The following is a 27667-nucleotide window of genomic DNA, read 5'->3' as shown; positions in this document are numbered from 1 at the left end:
CCGAGCTGTGCCGAAAAAACAAGCGAAAGATCGCCGATTCTCACCGCTTCCCTTGCCGCTCTAACAGCTTTACCAACAAACTTGTGTAAATATGTATATATATGTATGAGCGTGCATACATATCGACCCAGATTTTTGCAAGCCGCGTAAAAATATTTTTTACATTCCTTGACAAATACAGTCATTCCCGGTTATGTGCCACAATTGAAGATACAGATTTTTGTGATTTGTTAAAAATAAAAATATAATATGGCACATATGTAAGCGAGTGCGGATATTTAAGCGAGTGGTACTTAAAACAATAATTTCTATGTATTTCAAAAAACAAACCCTGAGATGCAGCAAGATATGGGCAGTTAATAATACTACTTAACCGGGATTGACTGTACACATAAATCAGAGGAATATTGACTTGAAAATCGACAAATAAACTAAGTTGTCACTTTTTCCTTCTCATACAAGTATCAGAAATTATTCAAATTATGATTTTTAGCTTTTGCCACTGTCGCGAAAAGACGCTTGTAGGCAAAGGCATGCTCGGGGAGATGTAATGGTCTTTGTTTTTATGAATGAAGCAAGTTTGCATGTTGAAAGTGCGCTTGTGTTCATGAATGAAAATATTGTTGTTTTGTATTTTTCTACAAATTTGGGCATCGACTATTTGGCTGCCATATTGACTTCTGACGCTGCTGATGCTATATTAGACGATTGTTGTTGTTGTATAACAATATTTGTAGTTTATGCGGGTGACATACATATCTACATGGGAACGCATGTGAGTATGTATGTTGTGTATGCATTATTTGTGTGGGAATGTCATACGCACATATTTACATGTGTATGCATATACATAAGTATGTATGATGCTATTTGAAACCATCGTTGTTTTTGTAAAGCAATGTTTGTAGTTTTTGTGGGTAACATATTTACATGTGTACTCATATTTGTATGTTGGTTTGTGTATACATTATTTGTTCGGCAATGTTGTACACATATGCATGTACACAGCACACAGGGCTAGCTTGGGCTACTGTGGGGGTCAGCAGGTGGCGGATAGTTGAACGGCCTCCAGATATGAAGGTTAGCTGCGAATATTCAATAAGCAGTCCCCGACCAAAGCAGCAGAGGTGGAGGGTGTAGCCTAAAAAGCTACATCTGCCCGACGAAGTCTCTGTGATGCACGGTGGTTGCTCCCATACGACAAAAATAAAAAAGTCTATGTTTATATATTGGGCTTGTAGCTAAATAAATAGTTGCATATGCTATCAAATTTATGTATTTTGAATTTGTTTTGATTATTTCTAACGGTACTTCTTGAGTAAAAGCAACATATGTACGGCCTTGCACAGAAGTAAATAGTTGACAAAAATAAAAACGAAAGCAACGTGTACATTTAACTGCAAAAGTTTAATATAAAATAGTGTCTAAATAAAAATACTAAAAATTGAAATTAGAGTAGAGGGTAATAGTATTATTTTTCAGTAATAACAAGTTTTTAAATTGTGCTGTTGTTTTTAGAATAACAAATTTTAATGAAGTGTTTTTTTGATTCAGTTTTGTTGTTCTTTGTTAAATGTATTTGGAGATTTAGTAACCTTGTCAACCGAATGCAGTGACCGGATTAGTGTGTAAGTGTTGATAAAAGTATATAGTTTAAAATAATATTAAGTTCATGTGCAGGGATTTGCAGGTTTCTAAATAAAGTTCATTAAACTAACCTAACTTTTTAGTTTCAAAGTGTATTTTGTACATCAAATGTGCATTGGTTTTTGCAAGTAATGTCAATAAACAAATGTAGAATTAGTTGTTGTTGTCTCACTCTCTCTCTCTGAGATTAAAATAAACGCGGACAAATTTAAGCAATTCGCACTTGAAACTGCTAAAGGGCTTGTAGAGAAGTACCCTTGGTTCTATCTTCCACCTTCAGTTCACAAGATCCTAGTGCATGGTTCCGAAGTCAACGAAAGTGCAATAATATCCATTGGAGAACTATCAGAGGAAGCTGCGGAAGCAAAACAAAACAAGGATATTAAGAGATATAGGCTTCAACATACGAGGAAAACTTCTCGAATTGCAACAAATACGGATTTACTTAATATGTTATTGTTGAGCTCAGATCCATTTATTACAGGTCAACGAAAATTGCCATGCAAAAAGAAAAGCGCATTATTAAAATCCACAATAGAATTGTTGGAAGACTAATTACGTAAAGGAATTTTTTATTGAGGTTTACAACGTCCTTATTTTTCTTCCAAATTAATAAAAATTTTATTTGAACTGTAAAAAATAAATTGTTTTATTTTATAAAATTAAATGCCACATCTGTTTTCCTTTCTATTTATTAATAATAAAACCGGGAATTGGAACAAAATTTATCACATGCTCTGGTATTTTAACGTTAGAATTATATATGTATGTAGAATATGAAAAGTGGATGAACAGAAATATGCTGTGTATATTGCAGGTCAGTATCTCTATTCTAACTATTTTTGTCGCTATCCTCCATACAAATGGAACCACTGTGTGATGGGGCGAATCGACACCGCCCATAACTAAGTGTCAAACCAACAAAATTCCCGGAAGCGTCTGACTCAGAGTGAGCGGCTTACTGGGCAGCGTCTGTCTCTATGTTAGGAGCGGCTGGAAAAAAGCACTTTCCAGTAGGTATAAAATTTTACGGGTAGGATCCCGGAAAAAATTAAAACATGTCTGCGAGTACGAAAAATAGTCAAGTTACGGTGCAGGGTGTAAAAAGCCCAGTGCCGGCGGTGAGCAAGCAGGCGGGTGAGCAAGCAGGCGGGTGAGCAAGCAGGCTCCCGGCCGTCGATATCCAATGACTGCAATGATACGGTGGTGGCCCACTTGGCCAGCGTATCAGATAATGCCACAAGTTTGGTTGATAGCGCAATAGTAGACCCCTTTAAGCGAGGGTCAAAGTTAGCTCGAACACCTGAAAAGTTTATTTCCATTTAGAGGCCTGTACGGGCAAGATCGTCGTCGCCCTCGCTACAAATAGGTAGCACGCCTCCAGTCAAAACTGGGCAAACGGGCAGGGATTACCTGGCAGAGCTAGGGGACAGCATCAAGAAACTCATAAGTTTGATGCATCCACCGCAACGTTCCATAAATAATGGCATACGAGAGCTTTTAAGTGCCATTTCGACGCTGCATACACGTGCACAAGAGCAAAATAAAAGCTCTAGAAAAACAGATCGAGCAACTAACCTTGCTATAAACGTGACAGAAGCAACACCCAAAAGAATGCGCGAAGAAAAGAATGCCAATCGGAAAACGCCACCAAAAAAGAGCAAGACATCCGATCAGATGGAGATGGTGAAAAACGGAATGGAAGGCAAAATAAATGAAAAAATAAAAGAAACGCCAAAGGATGGAGGCTGGATGACAGTCAAAAACAAAGGGAGGAAAGTCATCAAAGAGCAAAGAAAAGTTATTCGCAGACCACCTCCGAAACCGGATGCGCTGGTGATTACGAAAACTGGGGACATGTCCTATAGTGAGATACTACAAGCTGTTAAAAAAGAGGAAACTCTCCAAAATTTGGGCGAAAACGTGTCGCGTATCAAAAAAACAGCAAAAGGAGAGATTCTGTTGGAGCTAGCGAGAGATTAAAAATGAAGCAGCCATGGATACAAGGAAGATATTTGTAAAGTTCTAGGCAACAAGGTGGAAATAAAAGTTTTAACGCAGGAGAAAATAATAGAAATTTGAGACCTAGACGATGTGACTACAAAGGACGATGTAGTTCAAGCAATTCGATCGCAACTAAAAGAACTCAATGTAGAAAAGAGTTCAATTAGAAACATTAGAAAAGCGTATGCAGGAACACAAATAGCAGTTTTAAGACTTCCAGAGAAAGAAGCAAGGCGTCTACTAGACGCAGGAAAAATAAAGATTGGCTGGGTTGTGTGTAGAATACGGGAAACTGCGATTCTTAAAAAATACTATAGATGCCTCGAATATGGCCACATAGCAAGCAAGTGCACAAACCCAGAAGACAGGAGCAAATGCTGCATGAAGTGTAGAGAAAAGGGACACTTTGCTAAGACATGTGTGAGGGAACCATTTTGTGTATCCTGCAAAATAAATGGAAGGCCGAACACAAACCATCAAATTGGCAGCAAAAGATGCCCAGTTTACCTAGCAGCAAGCAGCAATAGGAAATGAAAATCTTCCAAGTAAATTTAAACCACTGCGAATCAGCGCAAGAACTGCTAAAACAAACAGTGTATGAAAAGAAAATAGATGTTGCAATAATATGCGAGCAATACAAAAGTTTAAGCGCAGGAACATGGGTCTCAGATAGCACAGGTAAAGCGGCAATATGGGTCTGCGGCGATAAGGCGGTGCAAGAAAGAACACTGACTAGCCGATCGTTCTATGCCAGAGCAAAAGTTTGTGGTACCCACATCTACAGTTGCTACTTGCCACCAAGTTTATCGCTAGAAGCGTACGAGAAAATTCTTGACGAACTTGTTAGAGATGCCCAAACAACAACTCCGAACCTAATTGCAGGAGACTTCAACGCCTGGGCCTTGGAATGGGGAAGCAGAAAAACTAATCAACGTGGGAATGCCTTGCTCAAAGCATTCTCAGTACTTGATGTGGTGCTGCTAAACACGGGAACCAAGAATACATTTGAAAAAAATAGATATGGTTCCATAATCGACATTGCGTTTGTGAGTAGATCCCTAGCAGGAAAGACGAAGTGGCAAATATGTGATATATACACACATAGTGACCACCAAGCGATAATGATAGACACTTGCAATAGTAATAAATGCCAAAAGAGAACTGGGTGGCCAAAAAAAGCTCAAAGTATAGGATGGAAAGACGAATCAATAGATGAAGACTTATTTAAGATAATGATGGACGAAAAATTAAGCAATTCAAATGACGCGAATAAACTAGCAAAACTATTGACTGACCATGTTAGCAGAGCTTGCGATGCTGCTATGGCAAGAAAAAAATACAACCACCGCCGAAAGCCAGTATATTGGTGGAATGGTGAAATTGCTGTTTTAAGAAGTGACTGCAACAAAATCCGGCGGAGATATCAAAGAAGTAGAGGAACTCTGGAATTTGAGCGACTGCGCGAAACTTTTAAAGCAAGACGGAAGGAACTTAGAGCAGCAATCAAGAAAAGCAAAGCTGCGTGCTTTAAAGAACTCTGCGATAAAGCGGAAGAAAATCCATGGGATGGAGCGTATAAAGCGGTAATGAGAGACTCTGTTTCCAAAACAACAAACGCAAACAGTAGACCTAGATAGCGTAGAGCTTTCAGTTTTTCTGCCAGTGGACGACAATGAAGTCATGAAAGCTTCGGAACGTTTTATTAACACAAAAGCACCTGGTTTGGATGGCATTCCAAATAGGGCATTAAAAACTGCCATCAAAGTCAAACCCAAATATTTTACGGAGTTATTTAATAAGTGTCTGAGGAATGGAGTTTTCCCTAGTAAATGGAAAGTACAGCGTTTGGTTCTGCTACCCAAACCAAATAAGCCGCCGGGAGACCCAAGCTCATACAGGCCCCTCTGAATGATCGATACTATGGGTAAAATCCTCGAACGGATAATAAGTGATCGGCTAGAAAAACACCTGTAGGAAGTAAAGGGCTTATCTGACAAGAAGTACGGCTTTCGCAGAAGACGCTCGACAATTGACGCAATCAAAAAGGTTACCGAAATTGCAGACAAGGCCATCGAGGGAACCAGGTTGATGTACGGCTCCAAAAAATACTGTGCAGTTGTTACGTTGGACATTAAAAATGCATTCAACTCCGCTAGTTGGGCCCACATAATGAAAGCACTAGAGGCCCTTAAAACGCCAACGTTCCTTCTGCGTATCATAAGTAGCTACCTTTCGAAGCGAGTACTGCTGTATGATACGGATGAGGGAGTAAAGCGGTATGCAGTTACTGGTGGAGTACCACAAGGATCGGTGCTAGGACCACTCCTATGGAACATCCTCTACGATGGAATCCTTCGACTTCCAACACCGAAGGAAGTGGAAATATTAGGATATGCGGATGATATAGCGGTGACAATCGTGGCAAAGGAACTGCACAAAATCGAGGACTTATGCAGCAATATTGCACAAAAAATTAAGAGATGGCTAACAACAGCGAATCTTCAACTGGCAGGACAGAAAACTGAAGCAGTGCTCATATCTAGCAGGAAGAAAGTGGAAGTCGTCACCTTGGACATTGATTTTAATCCACTTCGACTACTGAAAATCGATTATTTTACGAGAAAACTCGATTCTCGAGTAGAATCGGGATAGAGTTTACCATCCCTACTGGCAGCCATCGGGGCACATATAAAACCTCTGCACAACAACCACCACAAAAAAAAATGATTTTTTTTCTATGTAATTTATATGGAAAACAGAAAATTTGAAATAGGCACCTCTTAACATTAATATTAAGAGCTCATCTTTTGAGTGACTTTTTTTTACACATTTTCGAAAGTTTTGAGCCTGTTTTTCAGTTGAAAAAAAAAGGCTGCCTCAGAATGGCACACTCTAACATACATATGTACAGTAGAATCCCGATTATCCGAACATCGATTATCCGAATATCCGATTATCCGGACTCATTCGTCTCGGCTCTAATTGTCAATCGGATCCCATACAGTCGTTACAACTGAAACGCATCAGGGACTTGGCCGGAATGAAACGATGTGATTCTTTACGTCAAAGACCAATAACAAGTTATTTCCAACCAAAATTTTAAATTACATAGGCATTATGAATACATTATGTATCGTTATAGCTCGGTTTTTATATATCGTACATATTATCTAAACTACACTTGTAAAACTTATTACATAATAAAACTTTATTATACATATGTAATTTAAATATTGTTTGATTTGCTTTGAAATCGATTATCCGGATTTTCGATTATACGGAACACCCCTGGTTTTATTTGATCCGGATAATCGGGATTCTACTGTATGTATATTTTCTATATATTTTATATCAAAGCACACAAGCATGTATGTACGTACAAATTGAGCTATTTCATGATGAATTCCTTAAAATCTTTAGAAATATATAATAAAGTCATACATGCATTATTACCTATGTATGTAAATCTTTAATTAATGTAGGCTTGATAAGATACATATATACATACATATTTATTTACAGGTCAGGTCTTTAAAAGTTTTGATAGCATGTTAAAAGACCAAGCGGTCGCACATATTCACGTATGTAATTATGTGTGTATGTAAACAAAAAGAAACATACGCATAATGTTTGTAAATTTGTCTACCCACAACTTTGTATGTAAATGTGTACAATTATTGCTTCATGCGAAATCTTCGTTTCACGGGCAACCAATGGCTGAAGCAGAAAACTTAAAAGTATAGAGAAGGTGCAAATCGAAATCTGTATGATGGTTCATTTCCATATTTGTACCAATAGAATTTCTATGGCATATACATACATACATATGTATATTATTTCTTTGGCACATTTGTCTGTATGTTACGAAAACAAATGCGAGCCACATACATATATATGTACATACATTCATAATAACAAGTGTCGCACTTTCGCATCTCCGTAGTCACGGACAATCAATAGCCGAAACTCAAAGAGCCACGCCCGGAACACATAGAGCGGGGCAGACTGCAAGCGACATCTGTCAAATATTAAAGTACCAGATGGCGCTTGCAGTCTGTCACGTTCTATGTGTTCAGCACATCAATCTGTCGAAGCACTGACGCGATGAGACGCGAAAGAAACTAACAAACGATCGCCGATTGTTACCGCTTCCCTTGCCGCTGTAACAGCTTCGCCATCCAACGTGCGTAAATATGTATGCATATGTATGAACTTGCATACATATCGACGCTGATTTTTGCGAGCTACGGAAAAATATTTTAGAATTGAATATTATAAATCGACAACTCCGTTGTTGCCACTTTGCTGACTTCTTTCTGTGAAGAAGCATCAGAAAGTTGTTCAATTTATGATTTTTAGCTTTTGCCATCGTCGCGAAAAGACGCTTGTAGGCAAAGGCATGCTCGGGGAGATGTTACGGCGTCTGTTCATATGAATGAAGCAAGGTCGCATGTGGCATATGCCCCTGCGTTTATGAATGAAATCGTTTTTGTTGTAAAATTTACTACATTTGGGCTTCGCCAATTCGGCTGCCATATTGACTTGTGACGCTGCTGATGCTATATTAGACGATTGTTGTTTCTGTAGAACAATATTTGTACTTTTTGCGGGTGACATATCTACATGTGAATTCATATAAGTATGTATGTTGTGTATGCATTATTTGTGTGGGAATGTCATACGCATATATTTACATGTGTACGCATATAAGTATGTATGATGTTATTTGAACCAATTCTTGTTTTTGTAAAGCAATGTTTGTAGTTTTTGTGGGTGACATATTTACATGTGTACGCATATTTGTATGTTGGTGTGTATATACATTATTTGTTTGGCAATGTCGTACACATATGTATATGTATGTACATATAGAGCAGTGCGCGCACACTTTTTACTGATAAATGATAATATTACGATTTGAATTTGAATTCTACCCAGAGAACGTAAAGTATAGAGAAGGTGCCAACTGAATTCTGTAGGATGTTCGATTGGACGGCTAACAGAATTTATAAGATTTGGACAGGGAACTCACCATTCTCGCTGCTATTTAGCAAAAATAAGCACGTTCTCTGGCATAAATATATGTAAAACGACTGAATTCATGCGAGAATGAGTAAAGAGAAATGATATGAAGAAAAATATGCAAAGCGACACAGAGAATGTAAAAAAGCATTCTCTGAGTCACATATGCATGCGTATTTTATATTATATGAACCATTGTCACATATCACTATGGTCTGAAATTCAAATTTTTTGGCATAAATTAGAAGGAGTGATTCTAGGCCATTGAAATTTCGCATACAGGTTATATATGACTTAGTTAAGAAAAATTCCAAGAATGGATGAAATCGGTCGTTCTTCAGGGGTACTTCCCTTGGACCTATAGTAAAAATTTTTGAATTTCAGCTCCAAAAATTGCGATATCTTCACGAAAATTGGTAAATATGTTATTCTTGTAATACGCATCGACGATACCAAAAATATTTGAAATCGGCCAGTCCCTAAGAGTACCTCCCTTGGACCTATAGTAAAAATTTGGTTTCAGTGGTCAAATAACTTTATTATCCAAATATTTATACATATGTTTTAACTGAAACAATTATTTTTATAATAACATTGACTGTACATCTGAAATGAGAGAGAAGTTGCAGAATTATTAAATTCACTTGAATATAATATAAAAAGTTATATGTACCAAGCAAATCATTCGAAATCACAGTCTTCCGTATCTAAAACTAAAGCGTTCTCCACAACGTCTGCTTCCGATATATCGGAATCAGAATTATCCGAATCGTATTCAGATCCCCCTGGCAAGTGGTTGAAAATTTGAAGCTCACTTGAAGGTGTAAGCAATTGTATTACTTCTTTTGGTAGCTTCTCTCTTTTCCGATATTTTTCTCTAGCGGATAAAGACAAGCTTGAAAGAAGGGGGTCTGAAGAATCCATTGCTCTATTGAAAACATCAGTCATATTATTTTTTCTTGTATTTTTCCTTGCATGTGCGTTGCGATCTCTCTTGTATAATTTATTTCGAGCTTCTGACGCATTTTCACCAACACAACCAACAGGCATTACGCAATTTTGTATAATCTGTGAGCCGTGAACAAATATTTTATGAACTGTTGCTGACATTGGAAACCATAAATATTTTTCCATGTACAAGAAGGCAGTTCTTTAGCAAAAATCTTCAAACTTTGTGGTATCTATAGGATACTCGCAGGAAATAGCAATTAATATAACTCTAAAGTTATTCAAAATTTCTATATCAATATTTGTAATTAAAGAAAAGAGTTCCAAATTGTTAAATGCTTTCCTGGCAGTATTGCCGTCATTTGATGTTCCACTACCATTTGCTTTAGGCTTATCTACATGAAGGCCCATTTCTTCCCAAAACCTCTTTTGTACTTCTTGTTTACGAAGTTGGAATGCTTCTTTATCTGAAGCTTCCCTTATTTGCCACTTTTTTAATTCGATTCTATAAGCAATGTGTACAACGAATTCAAATACTCGAATCCATGCATGTAGTGGGCTAATACCATATCTAAGGGATGTAAGTTTGGGTTTAAAAACATCAGAATTAAAATTTTTAGTTGTTACAAATTATTTTGGTGTAGCACCACATATTGGGCATTTTTGATTAGAATTGGTGTTTGTTATAACATTTAGTACTTTTCCATCAATCAAAGTCATATGCAAATCATAATTGACAATAATTATTTCTCCGTTATCAAGGTAATATTCAAATGGATTTAAATAAGATATTTGCATATCTAGCTGACTATTCTCTGATAGAATTAGAGCTGTAGATTCTTTTGCTAATTGCATTTTTAATGGCCTGCAAAACCGCACTGATTGCGTAGTGCGATTCCTCCAAATAATTTTGCCAGAACTGTCCAACATTTGTAAAGGTATAATGGTAGTTACAAACAGTGAATGGTCAAAAAGTTGAGGTGTACTTGTCTCAAACTTTTGTTTAAACATACTTTGTCCCGTTGTACCGTCAAACCCATAGCTAGCAATTAAAACAACATTCGAAATTTCTGCCATGACGCGCAAAACATCTTTTTGGAATAAAAGAATGCGTTGTGCGGTATGGTCTAAGAGATTTTGCAGTGATACTTCTGCTGAAGACTCCGACACAGACATCTCCTTAGGCCGGCAAAGTAGCTTGCATTTAATTACTTCCTCATAGCTTGGATATATATTGCAATTTTTTTCTTTATTTCACAACCTCATGTTGATATACTGTCTTTTGCTTAAATCATTTTCAAGTAAAAATGCGAGAGCTTCTTCCGGAGTGAGTGGAACTACTTCGGGTTTTTTGGAGGTAACAGCTTTTCTTATTTTGCTTTGTTCTGCTTGATGTGCAGTTTTCTTTAAAATAAATGCTAAATCATTTTGTTTTGATTTTTTTGCCGCCACAGTAGCTGCATGAATCAAAAAATCAACATCGTCATTGTTTTCACAAGAAAGATCACCTGCCAGCTTCCTCTTAAGTCGATCTTTTGCATCCGTGTAGCTAACCTTTGGTCGCCTGCTTTACTTGAACAGGGTTTTTCAAAATCATTCTCAGAAATTTCAATAATAGTTGTTGCGGAAACCCACTGGGGGTATTTCTCTTTAAATCTATTAACCATACGATTACATTTTGATAATTTTTGGCTAACATATGCCAATAAATTTTGTATTTTTTTTCTTATTTCATCTTTTTTCTTTAAACTTAGCTCATTAGTATTAATTTTTTTAAAAACCCAATCCAAAACAACATTAGTTTTGCGATCGCCCTCTATCCAAACTCCAAGCATTTCGTCGTGTGGGAATTTAAAGGTTGCTGAAAATTACAAATATACTTAAATGGGGCAAAAACGGGTCAATGTTACATACATGATTTTCAAGAACATACCCCAAACTTCCACCGAACATAAAAATCTGGAACAATACGGGACAATACACACAACTTTCACTCCACAGAACACAGGTTAATACGAAATTTTCGGTTAAAAAAGCTATCAAACAAAACTCCACACTATACAGATATAACACAATAAACCACATTTTTTTCCATTAAGTTAAAAAATAGATACTTTTCTTATATTCCATTATAAATTTATTTCTTTTTTTTTTCTTTTTAACTATTATGGAACAGCCGTTTTCTTACAATATTTTACTGAACTGTTTACAAGTTTGTTGTTGCTTCAGAAGCATCATGTTTTACAGCTCATATTTAGAACAGAGTTGCCATATCCAAATATTTTTTTTTTTTTATTTTAGACCACTGAAATGTCTCAATTAATACTGCGTACCTATTTTTTTGAAATAAGAAAAAATAATTTTTGGATTTATGCCAAAAAATTTGAATTTCAGACCATAGTGCATATGCGTGATTATCTTGTATTACAATATATGAACCATTGTTTTTCGAAAAATGGTAAAAATTGCATATTATAAAATTAAATAAAAAATTGTTTTATTATTATTTCAGAAATTATATTAATTTTGACTATTATAAAATGAAGATGTGCCAAATGAACTTACATAAATGTGCTCATATAAACACTTCATTTCATTCCTTTCATTTCTTCTAAAATATTAATGACCTTCATGAAATACATATGCATATTCGCATTATTTCGTTATAATTTCCATATTCGTAGCAATAGAATTTCTATGGCACATACATATGTATGTATATTATTTCTTTGGCACACTTGTCTGTATGTTTACGAACACAAATGCGAGCCACATACATATATATGTACATACATTCATAACAACAAGTGTCGCACGCATCTTTCGCATCTCCGTTTTCACGGTCAACCAGTGGCCGAAACAGGCGTTTTGTGGAAGAGTCAAGTGCTGAACACATTGAGTGCGACAGACTGCAATCTGTCAAATATTAATATACACACGTTCTTATGGACACAGTGTAGTTGTGCAGCTGGCTCATTAACTGTGTTCCTAAGAACGTGTGTATTCTAATATTCGTTTGCAGTCTGTCGCGCTCATTGTGTTCAGTACTTGTATGATGTTAGAAAATCGGAGTTGTGCCGAAAAAAATAAACTAATGGCCGCCGATTGTCACCGCTTCCCTTGTCGCTATAACACAGCTTCGCCTACAAACGTGCGTAAATATGTATGTTTTTGTATGAGCTTGCATACATATCGACGCAGATTTTTGCGAGAAGTATCAGAAAGTTGTTCAATTTATGATTTTTAGCTTTTGCCATCGTCGCGAAAAGACGCTTGTAGGCAAAGGCATGCTCGGGGAGATGTTACGGCGTCTGTTTATATGAATGAAGCGAAGTCACTTGTGGCATATGCGCCTGCGTTTATGAATGAAATCGTTTTTGTTGTAAAATTTACTACATTTCAGCTTCGCCAATTCGGCTGCCATATTGACTTGTGATGCTTATGCTGAGGCGATTGTTGTTTTCGTAGAACAATGCTTCAATTTTTTGTTGGTGACATATTCACATATGTACGCATATAATTCTTTTGTAGAACATTTGCTTTCGCAAACATACAGACAAATGTGCAAACGACATAATATATGTATGGTTGTTTCGCATTTTGCTTCTACGCCGGTCAAATTTCTATACAAAAAAGAAAAATGTAAGCGGCGAACCATTATTCTGCATAGCTTACTTTTATGCATTACCTGGTATCGAAGAATTGTACATAGAATTTTCTTCGAAGCATTCTTCAAAGAAAAATGTAAGCAGTGAACCATTATCCCGCTGGGAAGTCTTTATGTTCTCTGTGTGAGAGGTTGAGGAGTGTACTCATGGGCATGCATACATATATTTCTGTCTATTCATATTCTCTATTTGGGCACATATGCCTTGTCATCATATGCCGAAAATACATATATTTACTTCTCTTCAAATTCTCTGTTTGAGTATGTGAGAGAACTGTTAAAAATATTAACATTTCACATCGTGCTGTAAGGTGAATTCCCCGTCCCAATTCTATAAAATGTTCGACATCGAACCTGCACCTTCTCTATACTTTACGTTCTCTGGTTGGACCTTCTCTATAAATATACGTTCTCTGATTTAACTTTTATTTTAGCGAAGAATTATTGGCAGTTCCTTACGGCAGACTTGGAGGAGATAGGCATTTTGCTGTGGGACCTAACTGAAAAAAATGAGAGTAAATCCGTAAAAAAAAGTATTAATTGCATACTTTTAAGCGGGCTCTAAATGTTCGCTCCCCTGCACATTTCTTCACCATTGAAAAAGTTTACGTTGCGCTTTTGTGTATAAGCTTTAGAGCTTTGAATGTGTCATTCTGTTGTCATATTCTTTCAATTCGTTTTCCTTAAAAAGTATAATTAATTGAAAACAATACATATTGGAACGAAGTTCTTTACGGCAGGCTTGGAGGAGATAGGGATTTTGCTGCGGGATCTAACTGAAAAAAGTGATAGTAAAACCGTAAGAAGAAAAAGACCGTAAGCTCTTCGAGCTCAAAAAGCTATTTATAAGTACAGTAGAATCGCGCAAAAGTTAACTCGCGAGAAAGTTAAACCTTCGGCTAAGTTTACCGATTTTGAGCGTCCACGTACTGCTCTAAAAAGTTAACTTTGGGTTAACTTTTTTGAGCTTTTCTATTTTTTCAAACCCAACCGTTTGTTTGGCAAGAAAAACAAGCTCGGGTATTCCCCTCATTGCTATGTATTCCCCGAATTTCTATGTAAAAAATTATAGTCGGTGTCGCGAGGTACATACATACGTAGTGTGTCATGAGCGTTTAAACTTGCGAGTTGTTTATGGTTAGTGTGTTAAAAAATGCCAACAAAGCAGAGAAAATCATTGCAAATCAGATTAAATTTGCATCAAAAAGCTGAGATTTTAAGAAAACTCGATGAAGGTATTCATGGAAATCGATTGGCCTTGGATTATAATGCATCTAAGGCGGCCATCTCAAAAATAAAGAAAAAACGTCATGCAAATTTCAAGAAAAGATTTGGTGTTCGCCACTTAAAAATTTGTGGGGAAATCCTCTCAAGCGACAAGTCAGGAATAACACCGTTCATTCATAATTTGCGGGCAAAAATGAATGAAATGGAAATTTCGGACATGCAGCTTTATAACGCAGATGAATCTGGATTATTTTATCGTTTCCTGCCCAATAAAACATTTGTCGCGGCAAACGAAAAGACGGCACCTGGCCGAAAAATAGCAAAGGATAGAATCACAGTTATGTTGTGTGCGAACGCAGATGGTTCGCATAAGTTGAAACCATTGATAATTGGTAAATCCGCAAACCCCCGTTGCTTCAAGGGGTTTGAAAACCCATTGGAATATGCTAACTCGCAAAAGTCTTGGATGAATTCAGAGCTATTCTTCCCCTGGTTCCATCATTCCTTTATTAATCAGGTAAATTTATTTTTTCTATCCTTTAAAATTCTTAAGTGTGCCAAAATATTTGTCAGGTTCGCAAATTTTCTGCTGAAAATAATTTACCAACAAGGGCATTATTGCTGATTGACAACTGTACTGCACATAAGCCAATTGACAAGTTACAGTCAGATGATGGAAACATTGCGGCAATGCTTTTACCACCTAACGTGACAGCTGTTTTGCAGCCCATGGATCAAAATCCCATAAGACTGGTCAAGTTAGAATACCGGGTTAAACTGTTATGGAACATTGTAGCACAAGAAAACATTCTGGTTGAGAATATTTTGAAAGGACATTCAATTCGTGATGCCACCTTGCTGCTTAAATTAGCATGGGATGAATTGCCAAGAGCTGTGCTTATAAAAGCTTGGAAAAATATAAAACAGTGGGACAATGATCAATACGACAGCGAAGACGAAATTCCATTGCTTACATTGATTAGATCAAATAGTTCTCACGATGATACACTTCGAGAGGTACAATCGTTATTGTCCAAGGTGGGTGGTGTTGACGTCAGCAGTGAAGACATCGAAAATTGGAACGACGATCAAAATACGGAAGATGACGAAGATTTCGAAGTGTCTGACAATGAAGATGAAGAACCAGTTGCCGAGGAAGATATGCAACAACAGAAAGTCAGTTTTTCCGAAGCAGTTGAATGCATCAATACCCTGATAAAGTGGTATGAAAACAATAATGATGCAAATCAGATATCACATCTTATTAATATGCGTACGAAAATTGTCAGGAGCTATTACACAAAAGAAAAGAAACAAACAAGTCTCGACCGCTTCTTTAAACCAGCCCTCGCAAATTAATATGTACATATGTGTGTATGTATAATGTGAAAAAGAACAAACTAAATGTAAGTTTTTGTTTTGTTAAAAGTAAAATTCAGTCATGCAAATAAATTGAACGTAATATATCACCAAAATTATGTTTATTTCCGTGTTTTTTTCAAAATCGAAACCCCTTTGGAAAAGTTAATATTTCGGAAAAGGAAAACACCCTTGGGACATTTTTGTTAACTTTTTCGCGATTCTACTGTATCTTTGTTTGAGACCCAGGACCTTAGGCCCCTGTCACAAAGACTCCAGAAAGCGTTTTGTTTCCGGTATAGAAAAAATTTATGAAATGATGACGCTTCCTTCTTTATCTCATCTTTATCGACTTCCAAGAGGCGTTCAATACACTTCATAATCTGGAATGCATTCGATAATAGAGTGGTCCCCTTAAAATTAATTGATTTAATAAGACGGTCTACTCTGATGTGGGTTATCAGCACACATTACTCGTATCGGCTGGTACTCTTTATACTCTTGCAACCAGTTACTACAGAGTATTATAGTTTTGTTCACCTAACGGTTGTACGTATCACCTAAAACTAAGCGAGATAGATATAGGGTTATATATATGTATATAGACTATCTGGACGAAGAGAAAAGTTGAATTTCGGTTGACTGTCTGTCTGTCCGAACACAAATCGCCACTAACTGAAAATATATAAAGTTCCATAACTAAGCGCTCAATTAAGATATGAAGCTGTAAGCACAAGGAATGGCAGTAGCTAAGAGCACCTGTGGGCACAACCATTTCAAAAAGTGGGCGTGGCCCCGCCGTCTAATAATGTACGTAGCTCTCAAACCACTTAAGCTACAACAACCAAATTTGTTGAGCATAAATATTATAAGAACTTCTACCGACCAAAAGTGAATGAAATCGGCGGATAATCCCGCTCATTTCTACTAAAAGCACGATAAATTAATAACTAAATACGCCAGAGACCAACAGGATGGTATGAGAAAGCTTTATGGGAGCCGGTTTGAAAATTAGACGATGAGTGTGGCACCGCCAACTTTTTGTTGTAATCTCATATCTCGGGATCCGACTGACCGATTTCGACAAAATTTAGTACGTGGCATTCTTCTTATATTGTTATGTAACATTGTGAAAATGGACGAAATCGGACAACAAGCATGCCTACTTCCCATATAGCACAATTTTAAATTCCACTTGATTCGTTTAGTTTCCAGTACACAAATCAAGTAGCTATGAATATAACTGGATACAACTTTGCACAATTAATATCTTTGGTGTATGCCACCTTATGACCAAGAAATGTTTACATCCAATCAAAACTGTTCAAGCCCCCAGGAAACCGTATACTTAGACCCCGGTACCTATTTTCAGATTTTGTTATGTATTCTTGTTATGTTAAAATAATAAAAAAATTATATTAAAATTAATTTACATTTTTTACTTGGAATTTCTGAATCTAGACTTAAATATTCCCTTAACATCGTATTGGACGGAACGGGAGAAATAAGCTGGGGTCAAAGTAGAAGTTTCGAAGACCTAGACTATATGTTTAATATCACACACCTTTGCAAAAAGAAACCCATCAATGGAAAAAGAAAGCAACAAACTGCAGTGAAAGTAAGCCTCGGCTAAATTAAAGAAATGCGTATAAACACCACCTATACCTAAAACTTCCAAGTCGATTGTAGAGAACTCGGAAATGTGAAATTATTTTAGTTACTTGGGCAAGTTATAGGCATGCACATTTGGTTTTACCAAACTTGACGATTATTATGTTATTTTAGTTATTAATTTGAATTACAATTTTTTTTTTATTTTACATAATTCATTACGAGTATTTCTTAAAATACTAAATTTTCTTAATACTCATCTGTACTTAAATAAAAACTAATCAGCAAAATTTTTTTGCAAATTGTATCGATTCTACATTAGCCGAAGGAACTTCGTTCCTACCTGGTGTCTGACGACACCACATTTCTTTTTTATATTTTATTTTACATTGTGCTATATGTTGTTAATTTTTGAAGGTTAACAGAAAGTCAACAGCAGTTTTGAGTCGTTATGAGACTGATGGGACAAGGGAGTTGAATTTTCAAAATTTGCAGAAGCTTGTTTTGTTAAAGCAAAACAAAGTACTTTCTGCAAAATTGCAGATTTTGCAAGAAAAACTTGTGGAAAGAAACTTGGGGTTCCAGGAATGATGAAATTTATTAAAATATAAATATTAAATATTTAATGCCTAAAAGTGTATTATATTATATTTATATTAATTTTACATGGAAAAGAGAATTATATTTTTAAACATATTTTAATATTATTTTTATTATTTAAATAGTGAATTACATTTATTTTATTTTTGAATAAAAAAGTAAATTGTAATTGTAACGTTTTTTATTTTTATAAACCAAAAAAAATATTAATTTATATTATTGTTATTGCAAACTAATTTAATAATAAATTTGTGATCATCCACCCTTTTTTCCCAGTTTGTTGAATTTTTTTCTATTTCAGTTGTTGGGTTCCGAAACGGTTTCATTAGCCATGGACACATTCCATAGCCCTCATCCCCGAGAAGTAATTTTGCATTATCCTACATACATACCTCGCTGTTTCGTAAGATGCTTGAGTCATGAACTGAACCAGGCCAAGATATGTCAATGCTTGTAAAAAGTCCTTTTCCATCACAAGTTGCCTGCACATTTATAGAGTGGAAGCCCTTTCTACAAATATACTCATTGCTTTGATTTGTGGGCTTTATAATTTTTGTATGAGTACAATCAATCACTCCAATTGCAAATAGAAAGCAGTAATTTGCTTACCATTTCATTTGAGCATCTTTTATTTCTTCTGCATCTTTCGCAAATTTTATCCACTCGCTTGCTTTGGAAGATATGTATATATGTATAAGTTTCGCAACTTCCGCAATAGTTCGCGATACAATTGATTGATGGACACCAATATCTATACCATTTTGGAATCCAGGATCTGAACAAAATCTTAAATACAGTCGAATTTTATCAATGTTGCTGCGGACACCACCACGTGTTTCTTCTGAAAATCAAACAAATAATTAGCCAACCAGCAGATGCTACTATCATCAAACCTATGTATTTATCATTTAATTATTAATTGTGTTCAAAAAAATAATAATTAAGAATATAAACCTGTATAATTTTTTATTCTCACTTGCTAAACTTGTGTTACTAGAGGTACGTAAATAATTTACACATCCCCATTCATTACAAATTAAGCAAAATTATTCAAGTAATCCCCTATCCCGACCATAAAGGTTATCAGTTAGATTACTCAAACATATAATCACACAAACGAAAAAACGACAATCACGTTTATAACCTAGAAAATAAAGAAATAAATAGCGAGTGCATTACAAATCCAATTAGACTTAAGAACTGAATTTGTAATTTAGTAAGGTTTCCACAACCGAAATATATTGAAGCGAATATAATTACGTGGTATTTAACTGAAACCAAACTGAAGATTGTCAAAATTCGATTCCACCACTGAACCTAACTATAATTAACCCTTTCAGCCCCAAAGGACTTTTTAAAGGATGTCAAACATATATAGAAGTTGCTTATAAGCAACTTTGGTGCTAAAAGGGTTAATCATGATCATGAAGTTGATCTATAAGATGTGTATTTTAAAGAAGTTTTTGTGTATTTGACTTTTTAAACGATATAAGCAACTTCGGGGCTGAAAGGGTTAAGATGTTTCATCAAATATAGATTAAGATTTTTTAGTCATACCGGGTGGTTCGATTCAACCCGATCTTCTTATTTCGTCATATGTCGAAACTTGTGTTCACTTGCTAAAAAGTTGAGTTGTTGATAGTTTATTGTTTTTAACTTCATTTTATAAAAGTATTAGCGATTAAATCTTAGTATCCAGCTCTCAAGAAATGTAAAAACTTCATATAAAAAAACTTTCCTGCGATAAATTTACTTGTGCTAGTATGCAGCTCTAAAGTAATCTAGTACTAATTTTTAATACTTTTTTTCAATAAAATGCGAACATGGCAAACCTGGTTTTGCGAAGAAACATCAAATCAACACTTGTTTCTTCAAGGAAATTTGAAGTAATCATCAAATTCATCCTAAAGTTGTTGAAATCAGTATTATGAAGTATATTCTATTTTGAAATGTTGTATAAAACCTACCAATCATCAACAACATTCCTTAAATCTCAATGAAAATATTTATGTTACCATGCACATATGTACATATGTACATACATATTACACACAAAGTTTATTTTCTTCGTTTATTCTCTCTCTCTTGCTCTTCTAATGTGGATCATTCACAATGCGTAACAAGCTGTCAAAATTCTTCTTCTTCTTAATTGGCGTAGACACCGCTTACGCGATTATAGCCGAGTTAATAACCGCGCGCCAGTCGTTTCTTCTTTTCGCAACGTGGCGCCAATTCGATATTCCAAGCAAAGCCAGGTCCTTCTCCACTTGGTCCTTCCAACAGAGTGGAAGCCTTCCTCTTCCTCTGCTTCCCCCGGCGGGTACTTCGTCGAATAGAGCTGGAGAGTTTTCGTCCATCCGGACAACATGACATAGCCAGCGTAGCCGCTGTCTTTTAATTCGCTGAACTATGTCAATGTCGTCGTATATCTCGTACAGCTCATCGTTCCATCGAATGCGATATTCGCCGTGGCCAACGCGCAAAGGACCATAAATCTTTCGCAGAACTTTTCTCTCGAAAACTCGCAACGTCGACTCATCCGTTGTTGACACCGTCCAAGCTTCTGCACCATATAGAAGGACGGGAATTATGAGTGACTTATAGAGTTTGGTTTTTGTTTGTCGAGAGAGGACTTTGCTTCTCAATTGCCTACTCAGTCCGAAGTTGCACCTGTTGGCAAGAGTTATCCTGCATTGGATTTCTAGGCTGACATTGTTGGTGTTGTTTACGTTGGTTCCAAGATAGACGAAATTATCTACAACTTCAAAGTTATTACTGTCAACAGTGACATGAGTGCCAAAGTCGCGAGTGCGACGACTGTTTGTTTGATGACAGGAGATATTTCGTCTTGCCCTCGTTCACTGCCAGACCCATTCGTTTTGCTTCCTTGTCCAGCCTGGAGAAAGCAGAACTAACGGCGCGGGTGTTGAGACCGATGATATCAATATCATCGGCATACGCCAGCAGCTGTACACTCTTATAAAAGATTGTACCTGCTCGATTAAGTTCTGCAGCCCCAATAATTTTCTCTAGCAGCAGATTGAAAAAGTCCCACGATAGGGAATCGCCTTGTCTGAAACCTCGTTTGGTATCGAACGGCTCGGAGAGGTCCTTCCCCATTCTGACGGAGCTTTTCGTGTTGCTCAACGTCAGCTTACACAGCCGTATTAGTTTTGCGGGGATACCAAATTCAGACATTGCGGCATAAAGGCAGCTCCTTTTCATGCTGTCGAAAGCAGCTTTGAAATCGACGAATAGGTGGTGCGTGTCGATTCTCCTTTCACGGGTCTTTTCCAAAATTTGGCGCATGGTGAATATCTGGCTGTTGATGATTTGCCAGGTCTAAAGCCACACTGATAAGGTCCAATCAGTTTGTTGACGGTGGGCTTTAATCTTTCACACAATACGCTGGATAGAACCTTGTATGCGATGTTTAGGAGGCTTATCCCACGGTAGTTGGCGCAGATTGTGGGGTCTCCTTTTTTATGGATTGGGCATAGCACACTTAAATTTCAATCGTTGGGCATGCTTCCGTCCGACCATATTTTGAAAAGAAGCTGATGCATGCTCCTTAACAGTTCTTCGCCGCCGTGTTTGAATAGCTCGGCCGGCAATCCATCGGCCCCCGCCGCTTTGTTGTTCTTCAGGCGGGTAATTGCTATTCGAACTTCTTCATGGTCGGGCAATGGAACGTCTGCTCCATCGTCATCGATTGGGGAATCGGGTTCACCTTCTCCTGGCGTTGTGCATTCACTGCCATTCAGCAGGCTGGAGAAGTGTTCCCTCCATAATCTAAGTATGCTCTGGGCATCGGTGGCTAGATCACCTTCGCGGGTTCTACAGGAGTATGCTCCGGTCTTGAAACCTTCTGTAAGCCGCCGCATTTTTTCGTAGAATTTTCGAGCATTCCCCCTGTCGGCCAGCTTATCAAGCTGTTCGTACTCACGCATTTCGGCCTCTTTCTTCTTCTGTCTGCAAATGCGTCTCGCTTCCCTCTTCAACTCTCGATATCTATCCCATCCCGCACGTGTTGTGGTCGATCGTAACGTTGCGAGGTAGGCAGCCTGTTTTCTCTCCGCTGCGACACGGCACTCCTCGTCGTACCAGCTCTTCTTTTGCACTTTCCGAAAACCAATGGTTTCGGTTGCAGCTGTACGTAAGGAGTTTGAAAAGCCGTCTCACAGTTCCCTTATACCGAGTTGTTGACGAGTGCTCTCAGAGATCAGGAGTGCAAGCCGAGTACTCCAAGCACTCATAAAAGGCATCTTTGGTCACATCGTCCTTCTCTTCCGTCGGGGCGTGGGCGCAAATCAGCGATATGTTGAAGAACCTCGCTTTGATGCGGATTGTGGCTAGACGTTTATTCTCCGGAGTGAATGATAGTACTCGGCAACGGAGTCTCTCTCCCACCACGAATCCAACACCAAACTTGCGCTCCTTTATATGGCCACTGTAGTAAATGCCACAAGGACCTACTTGTCTCTGTCCTTGTCCCGTCCATCGCATTTCTTGGACGACGGTGATGTCAGCCTTTGTTTTTACGAGGACATCAACCAGCTGGGTAGCGGCACCTTCCCAATTAAGGGACAGGACATTCCATGTGCATGCCCTCAATTCGTAGTCCTTATTTCGTTTGCCATGGTCGTCATCAAAAGGGGGGTCTCTCATCCGATGCTGTTTACGCTTTTTCATTGGGGGTGTTTTTTTACGTGGCGGGTCCCAAACCCAGCGCACAACCCTATGCAGGGGATGTTGCGCCTTCTCACTTTAGCTCGCCTTCAAACGGATGTTCTTACCTACCAGAGGATACTTGGTCAAAGACCGGAAGTCGTGAGCTGCTTGAGTCATATGTAAAAGAATCGTTTCTGGCTACTCCCAAGTGAATGGCGATCAGAGAACTTTCCTCACTTGCGTGAACTTCCACACATGACTCCATCCTCCAAAATTACTTGGAGAAATAATGTATTTTTTTTTTCTTGAGCAATTACTTGAGAGCAGGATACCAACCTTAAGATTGAAACCAGAAAATAAACCTTTTTTTTATTTTAATTTTAAGCTTTTGTTGATCTCAATGAAGAAGTGATTAAAATTTGAAATTTGTGTTCCCTAATATTTTAAGCATCACCTTTGTTAATTAATTTTAAGCATTAATTGAATTTTAGTTTTAAGCGTTAAAAATGATGATAGTGTTTTGGTTAATTGTATGCATCGCAACTTGTTTCCGTTAAAACACACAAATATGTACATATAAACTATGCACATACATACATATTCGCAGGGCGATTCTCGATCTGATTGGTTCCATTCAAACGTAACTTGATCGATGTCTGAGTTTTCGTGCATCGTTGGACTCGAACGGCTTTTAATACACTTTTATTAGCTTCACTTGTATGTATGTATGTTTGTAACTTTTTTAAGTGGTACTGAAATATAGAATATTTGAGCGACACTGTAGGAAGGCGTATGTATGTATGTACGCATTTTTGTAACTTTTTTAAGTGGTACTGAAACGTAGAATATTTTAACGACACTGTAGGAAGGAGATAGTAAGTTAAAGCAGCTCACCAAAAAGATACGCTTAAAAGTATGGAACATCTAAATAAAACTAGTTTTAGTGACATTTAAATAGCATACTGATTTGGGCGTCGACCCAGAGAACGTAAAGTATAGAGAAGGTGCAGGTTCGATGTCGAAAATTTTATAGAATTGGGACGGGGAATTCACCTTACAGCACGATGTGAAATGTTAATATTTTTAACAGTTCTCTCACATACTCAAACAGAGAATTTGAAGAGAAGTAAATATATGTATTTTCGGCATATGATGACAAGGCATATGTGCCCAAATAGAGAATATGAATAGACAGAAATATATGTATGCATGCCCATGAGTACACTCCTCAACCTCTCACACAGAGAACATAAAGACTTCCCAGCGGGATAATGGTTCACTGCTTACATTTTTCTTTGAAGAATGCTTCGAAGAAAATTCTATGTACAATTCTTCGATACCAGGTAATGCATAAAAGTAAGCTATGCAGAATAATGGTTCGCCGCTTACATTTTTCTTTTTTGTATAGAAATTTGACCGGCGTAGAAGCAAAATGCGAAACAACCATACATATATTATGTCGTTTGCACATTTGTCTGTATGTTTGCGAAAGCAAATGTTCTACAAAAGCATTATATGCGTACATATGTGAATATGTCACCAACAAAAAATTGAAGCATTGTTCTACGAAAACAACAATCGCCTCAGCATAAGCATCACAAGTCAATATGGCAGCCGAATTGGCGAAGCTGAAATGTAGTAAATTTTACAACAAAAACGATTTCATTCATAAACGCAGGCGCATATGCCACAAGTGACTTCGCTTCATTCATATAAACAGACGCCGTAACATCTCCCCGAGCATGCCTTTGCCTACAAGCGTCTTTTCGCGACGATGGCAAAAGCTAAAAATCATAAATTGAACAACTTTCTGATACTTCTCGCAAAAATCTGCGTCGATATGTATGCAAGCTCATACAAAAACATACATATTTACGCACGTTTGTAGGCGAAGCTGTGTTATAGCGACAAGGGAAGCGGTGACAATCGGCGGCCATTAGTTTATTTTTTTCGGCACAACTCCGATTTTCTATCATCATACAAGTACTGAACACAATGAGCGCGACAGACTGCAAACGAATATTAGAATACACACGTTCTTAGGAACACAGTTAATGAGCCAGCTGCACAACTACACTGTGTCCATAAGAACGTGTGTATATTAATATTTGACAGATTGCAGTCTGTCGCACTCAATGTGTTCAGCACTTGACTCTTCCACAAAACGCCTGTTTCGGCCATTGGTTGACCGTGAAAACGGAGATGCGAAAGATGCGTGCGACACTTGTTGTTATGAATGTATGTACATATATATGTATGTGGCTCGCATTTGTGTTCGTAAACATACAGACAAGTGTACCAAAGAAATAATATACATACATATGTATGTGCCAGAGAACTGCAAAAATCACTATTTTCTTGATTTACTCATACGCGAACTTTTTCATTCAACTCAACTCACTGAAAAAAACAGAGTGATGAGTAAAAATCAACTAATTTTGCCGTACACATCACTCCGAGGATCTTGAGTCTTCGGTTCAAAATTTCTCACTCAATTCAACTCACTGAACAAAACTCAGGGTTCAATAAAATGAGCATGTGTTGGCGAAAGCATCATTCGGTTCAATTTGAGTTGATCGATTATGAGTAAACCAGTGTTGTCCAACGTGACTGTGTGCACGTTATGCTTGTGTTGGTTATTCTAGCGCAGTGGTCGGCATGAGAGGATTTGTCACTGTGTTGGTGAGCACGAAAATAAAGTAGCCCAGTGAGAAATTGGAATTAAATTTAAGCAATTTTTATTATTAATTAATAGTATAATGAAAATTAACAAATTGTCTTTTGAGGATATATTCCCTATTATCTTTAAAAGACTTCCAACATAAAAGGCATTGCGTGGCATCAAAGGCATTTAGAAACATAAAATATTTCTCGCAGGGCATATTTCGTTTTGCGCTATGGTCTTGCGCGATGTTATTTCGTTGCTGGCTCGACAACGACTGAACGATAGAGCGTAAGCGTACGTGTGAAGTTAGTTTGCAAAATTTTGCTATGAAACGCCGACCACTGTTCTAGCGTCAACTGATCGCAAAGCTCTGCTTTGCTTGCCTACGAAGTTGAATGCAGTAGCACAATCGTGGTTTCACAGACACTTGTCGCGACATGTTGGTGTGAGGTGTCTGGCACTGTCCGTGCGCTATTGTGCGCATAGGCCGTGGACAACGCTGGAGTAAACTATTGGCGACAAGACGACACGATGGGAGCGTTACGACTGCATGTACCGTTACAATTTCTATGCAGTTTGTTGTTGTATCTTGTTCTTGTTGTTGTTCTTTTTAGTCAAAATCTTCCTTTCGCTATGACACACATTACATTTTTGTAGTTCATAATTAGTAGCATTTTGTTATTTGATCGATATGGAGGATATCATTGAAAAAATTCGCGCAAATGAATACCAATTGTCTGCCCGACGTAAGGGAAGAAGCAATATTTGGAACATATTGACAGAAATTGTGAAGGAGGATGGCATCGCTCTGGATGGATTTTTATATTGCCGGTCTTGTCATAATCTCGTAAAATACTCACCGAAGCAGTCTTCAAATTTAAGCCGTCATAAATGCTGCAAGTTGCTTAAAGAGACAGCATTGTTGACTACTGCGAAACCCGAAGAAAAAAAAGATGCTATTGACGCATGTGTGGAATGGGTGACACAGGACTGCCAACCCTTTTCAGCAATCAATGGCAATGGATTTAGGAACATCGCAAAGTTCCTAATCAGTATTGGTGGGAGATATAAGGAAGGAGTTGATCTTGATGACCTACTGCCTGATGCAACAACGGTGTCTCGAGCTACGCTAAAGTTGGCGGATGAAAAAAAAAAAATGATTAAAGATGAGATAGCCGAAGTTGCTCATAGTGGTGGAGCAACTGCCACAGTTGACTTGTGGACGGACAGTTACGTCCATCGCAACTTTCTTGGAGTCACCTTGCACTACCAGAAAGATTTAAAATTGGTGGATCTAATTTTAGGTGTTAAGTCAATGAACTTCGAGCGTTCAACTAGCACAAACATTTTAAATAAGTTGAACACTTTGTTTGCTGAATTCGGCATATATAATTTGGACCAAATGAAGTTCGTTACGGATAGAGGCCCAAATATCGTCAAAGCTTTGCAGAACAATATTCGGTTAAACTGCAGCAGCCATTTGCTTGCCAACGTTTTGGAGAGTTCGTTTAAGGAATCGATAGAAGTTGCTGAGTTAGTAGAAATGTGCAAAAAAATTGTCAAATATTTTAAAAAAGCTAACTTACAGCATCATTTACAAACCTCGCTCAAAAACCAATGCCCAACAAGATGGAATTCAAATTTCACAATGTTTAAATCCATTGTAGACAATTGGTTCAGCATTAATGAAATTCTGAAAGAAAACCAAGAAAGCCAACGATTGTTGCTTATAAACATTTCAACGCTGAAACAATTGGTAGATTTATGTAGCGATTTCGAAATAATTTTTAAGAAGCTTCAATTTTGCAGTTCGCCATCCCTTTGTTTCGTTATACCGTCCATTGAAAAAATGCGGCATATTTGCGCGCCACAAGTGGCAGATGTACCGGCTCTGTTAACATTAAAAGAAAAGATTCTTAATAATGTTGATGAAATCTGGATTCCAAATATTTGTATGTGGCAAAAAGCTGCTTGTTTCTTGTTTCCACCTGCGTTACAAATGCAGCCCAACGATCAAGACGCAATAAAAAAATTTTGTATTTCACAAATGAAGTACTTGGACGTTACATCAACAACAACAACAACAACAAGTTCTGCTCAAATTAGCCCAAGCACACCAAATTGCGATACTTCAGAATTTTTATTTGAAAGCTCAACTTTTTCAATTGACAGATGTTCAACAAGTACACAAGTAAACAAGGATCAAAATGTTTCTTTTTTTTCCCCAACCTAATTAAGAAGTCGAC

The 27667-nt window shown here is 37.3% G+C and overlaps 3 protein-coding genes across 5 annotated transcripts in view; 2 read left to right on the top strand and 1 right to left on the bottom strand.

The window, feature by feature from the left end:
• LOC125776323 (uncharacterized) overlaps positions 1-27667 on the top strand; it is a 213877-nt gene that overhangs the window by 51531 nt on the left and 134679 nt on the right. The window lies entirely within an intron of this gene.
• On the top strand, positions 9837-16601 carry LOC125776383 (jerky protein homolog-like). The gene is made up of 2 exons (XM_049448146.1): positions 9837-15032; positions 15089-16601. Exons 1-2 carry the CDS (start codon positions 14442-14444, stop codon positions 15872-15874), a joined length of 1377 nt encoding a protein of 458 aa, XP_049304103.1. The 5' UTR covers positions 9837-14441; the 3' UTR covers positions 15875-16601.
• LOC105233704 (uncharacterized) overlaps positions 18333-27667 on the bottom strand; it is a 746688-nt gene continuing 737353 nt past the window's right edge. The window contains exon 4 of one of the 2 annotated variants that reach the window (XM_049447978.1): positions 18333-18926. In XM_049447978.1, the coding sequence (XP_049303935.1) occupies positions 18691-18926 (236 nt within the window). In that variant the 3' untranslated portion in view covers positions 18333-18690. The remainder of the gene's footprint in view (positions 18927-27667) is intronic. The other variant, XM_049447980.1, reaches the window with a different exon arrangement.

The sequence above is a fragment of the Bactrocera dorsalis genome, chromosome 2 (genome assembly GCF_023373825.1).
Source record: "Bactrocera dorsalis isolate Fly_Bdor chromosome 2, ASM2337382v1, whole genome shotgun sequence".
Lineage (NCBI taxonomy): Eukaryota > Metazoa > Arthropoda > Insecta > Diptera > Tephritidae > Bactrocera > Bactrocera dorsalis.
The sequence above is the reverse complement of the archived record's forward strand: the minus strand, read 5'-3'. Positions and strand labels throughout refer to the sequence as shown.

Bases quoted from the DNA above. Each gene is read 5' to 3' on its own strand.
- LOC125776383 (XM_049448146.1), top strand. From the start codon at position 14,442: ATGCCAACAAAGCAGAGAAAATCATTGCAAATCAGATTAAATTTGCAT. The intron at 15,033-15,088 runs GTAAATTTATTT...AATATTTGTCAG, and splicing joins ATCATTCCTTTATTAATCAG to GTTCGCAAATTTTCTGCTGA.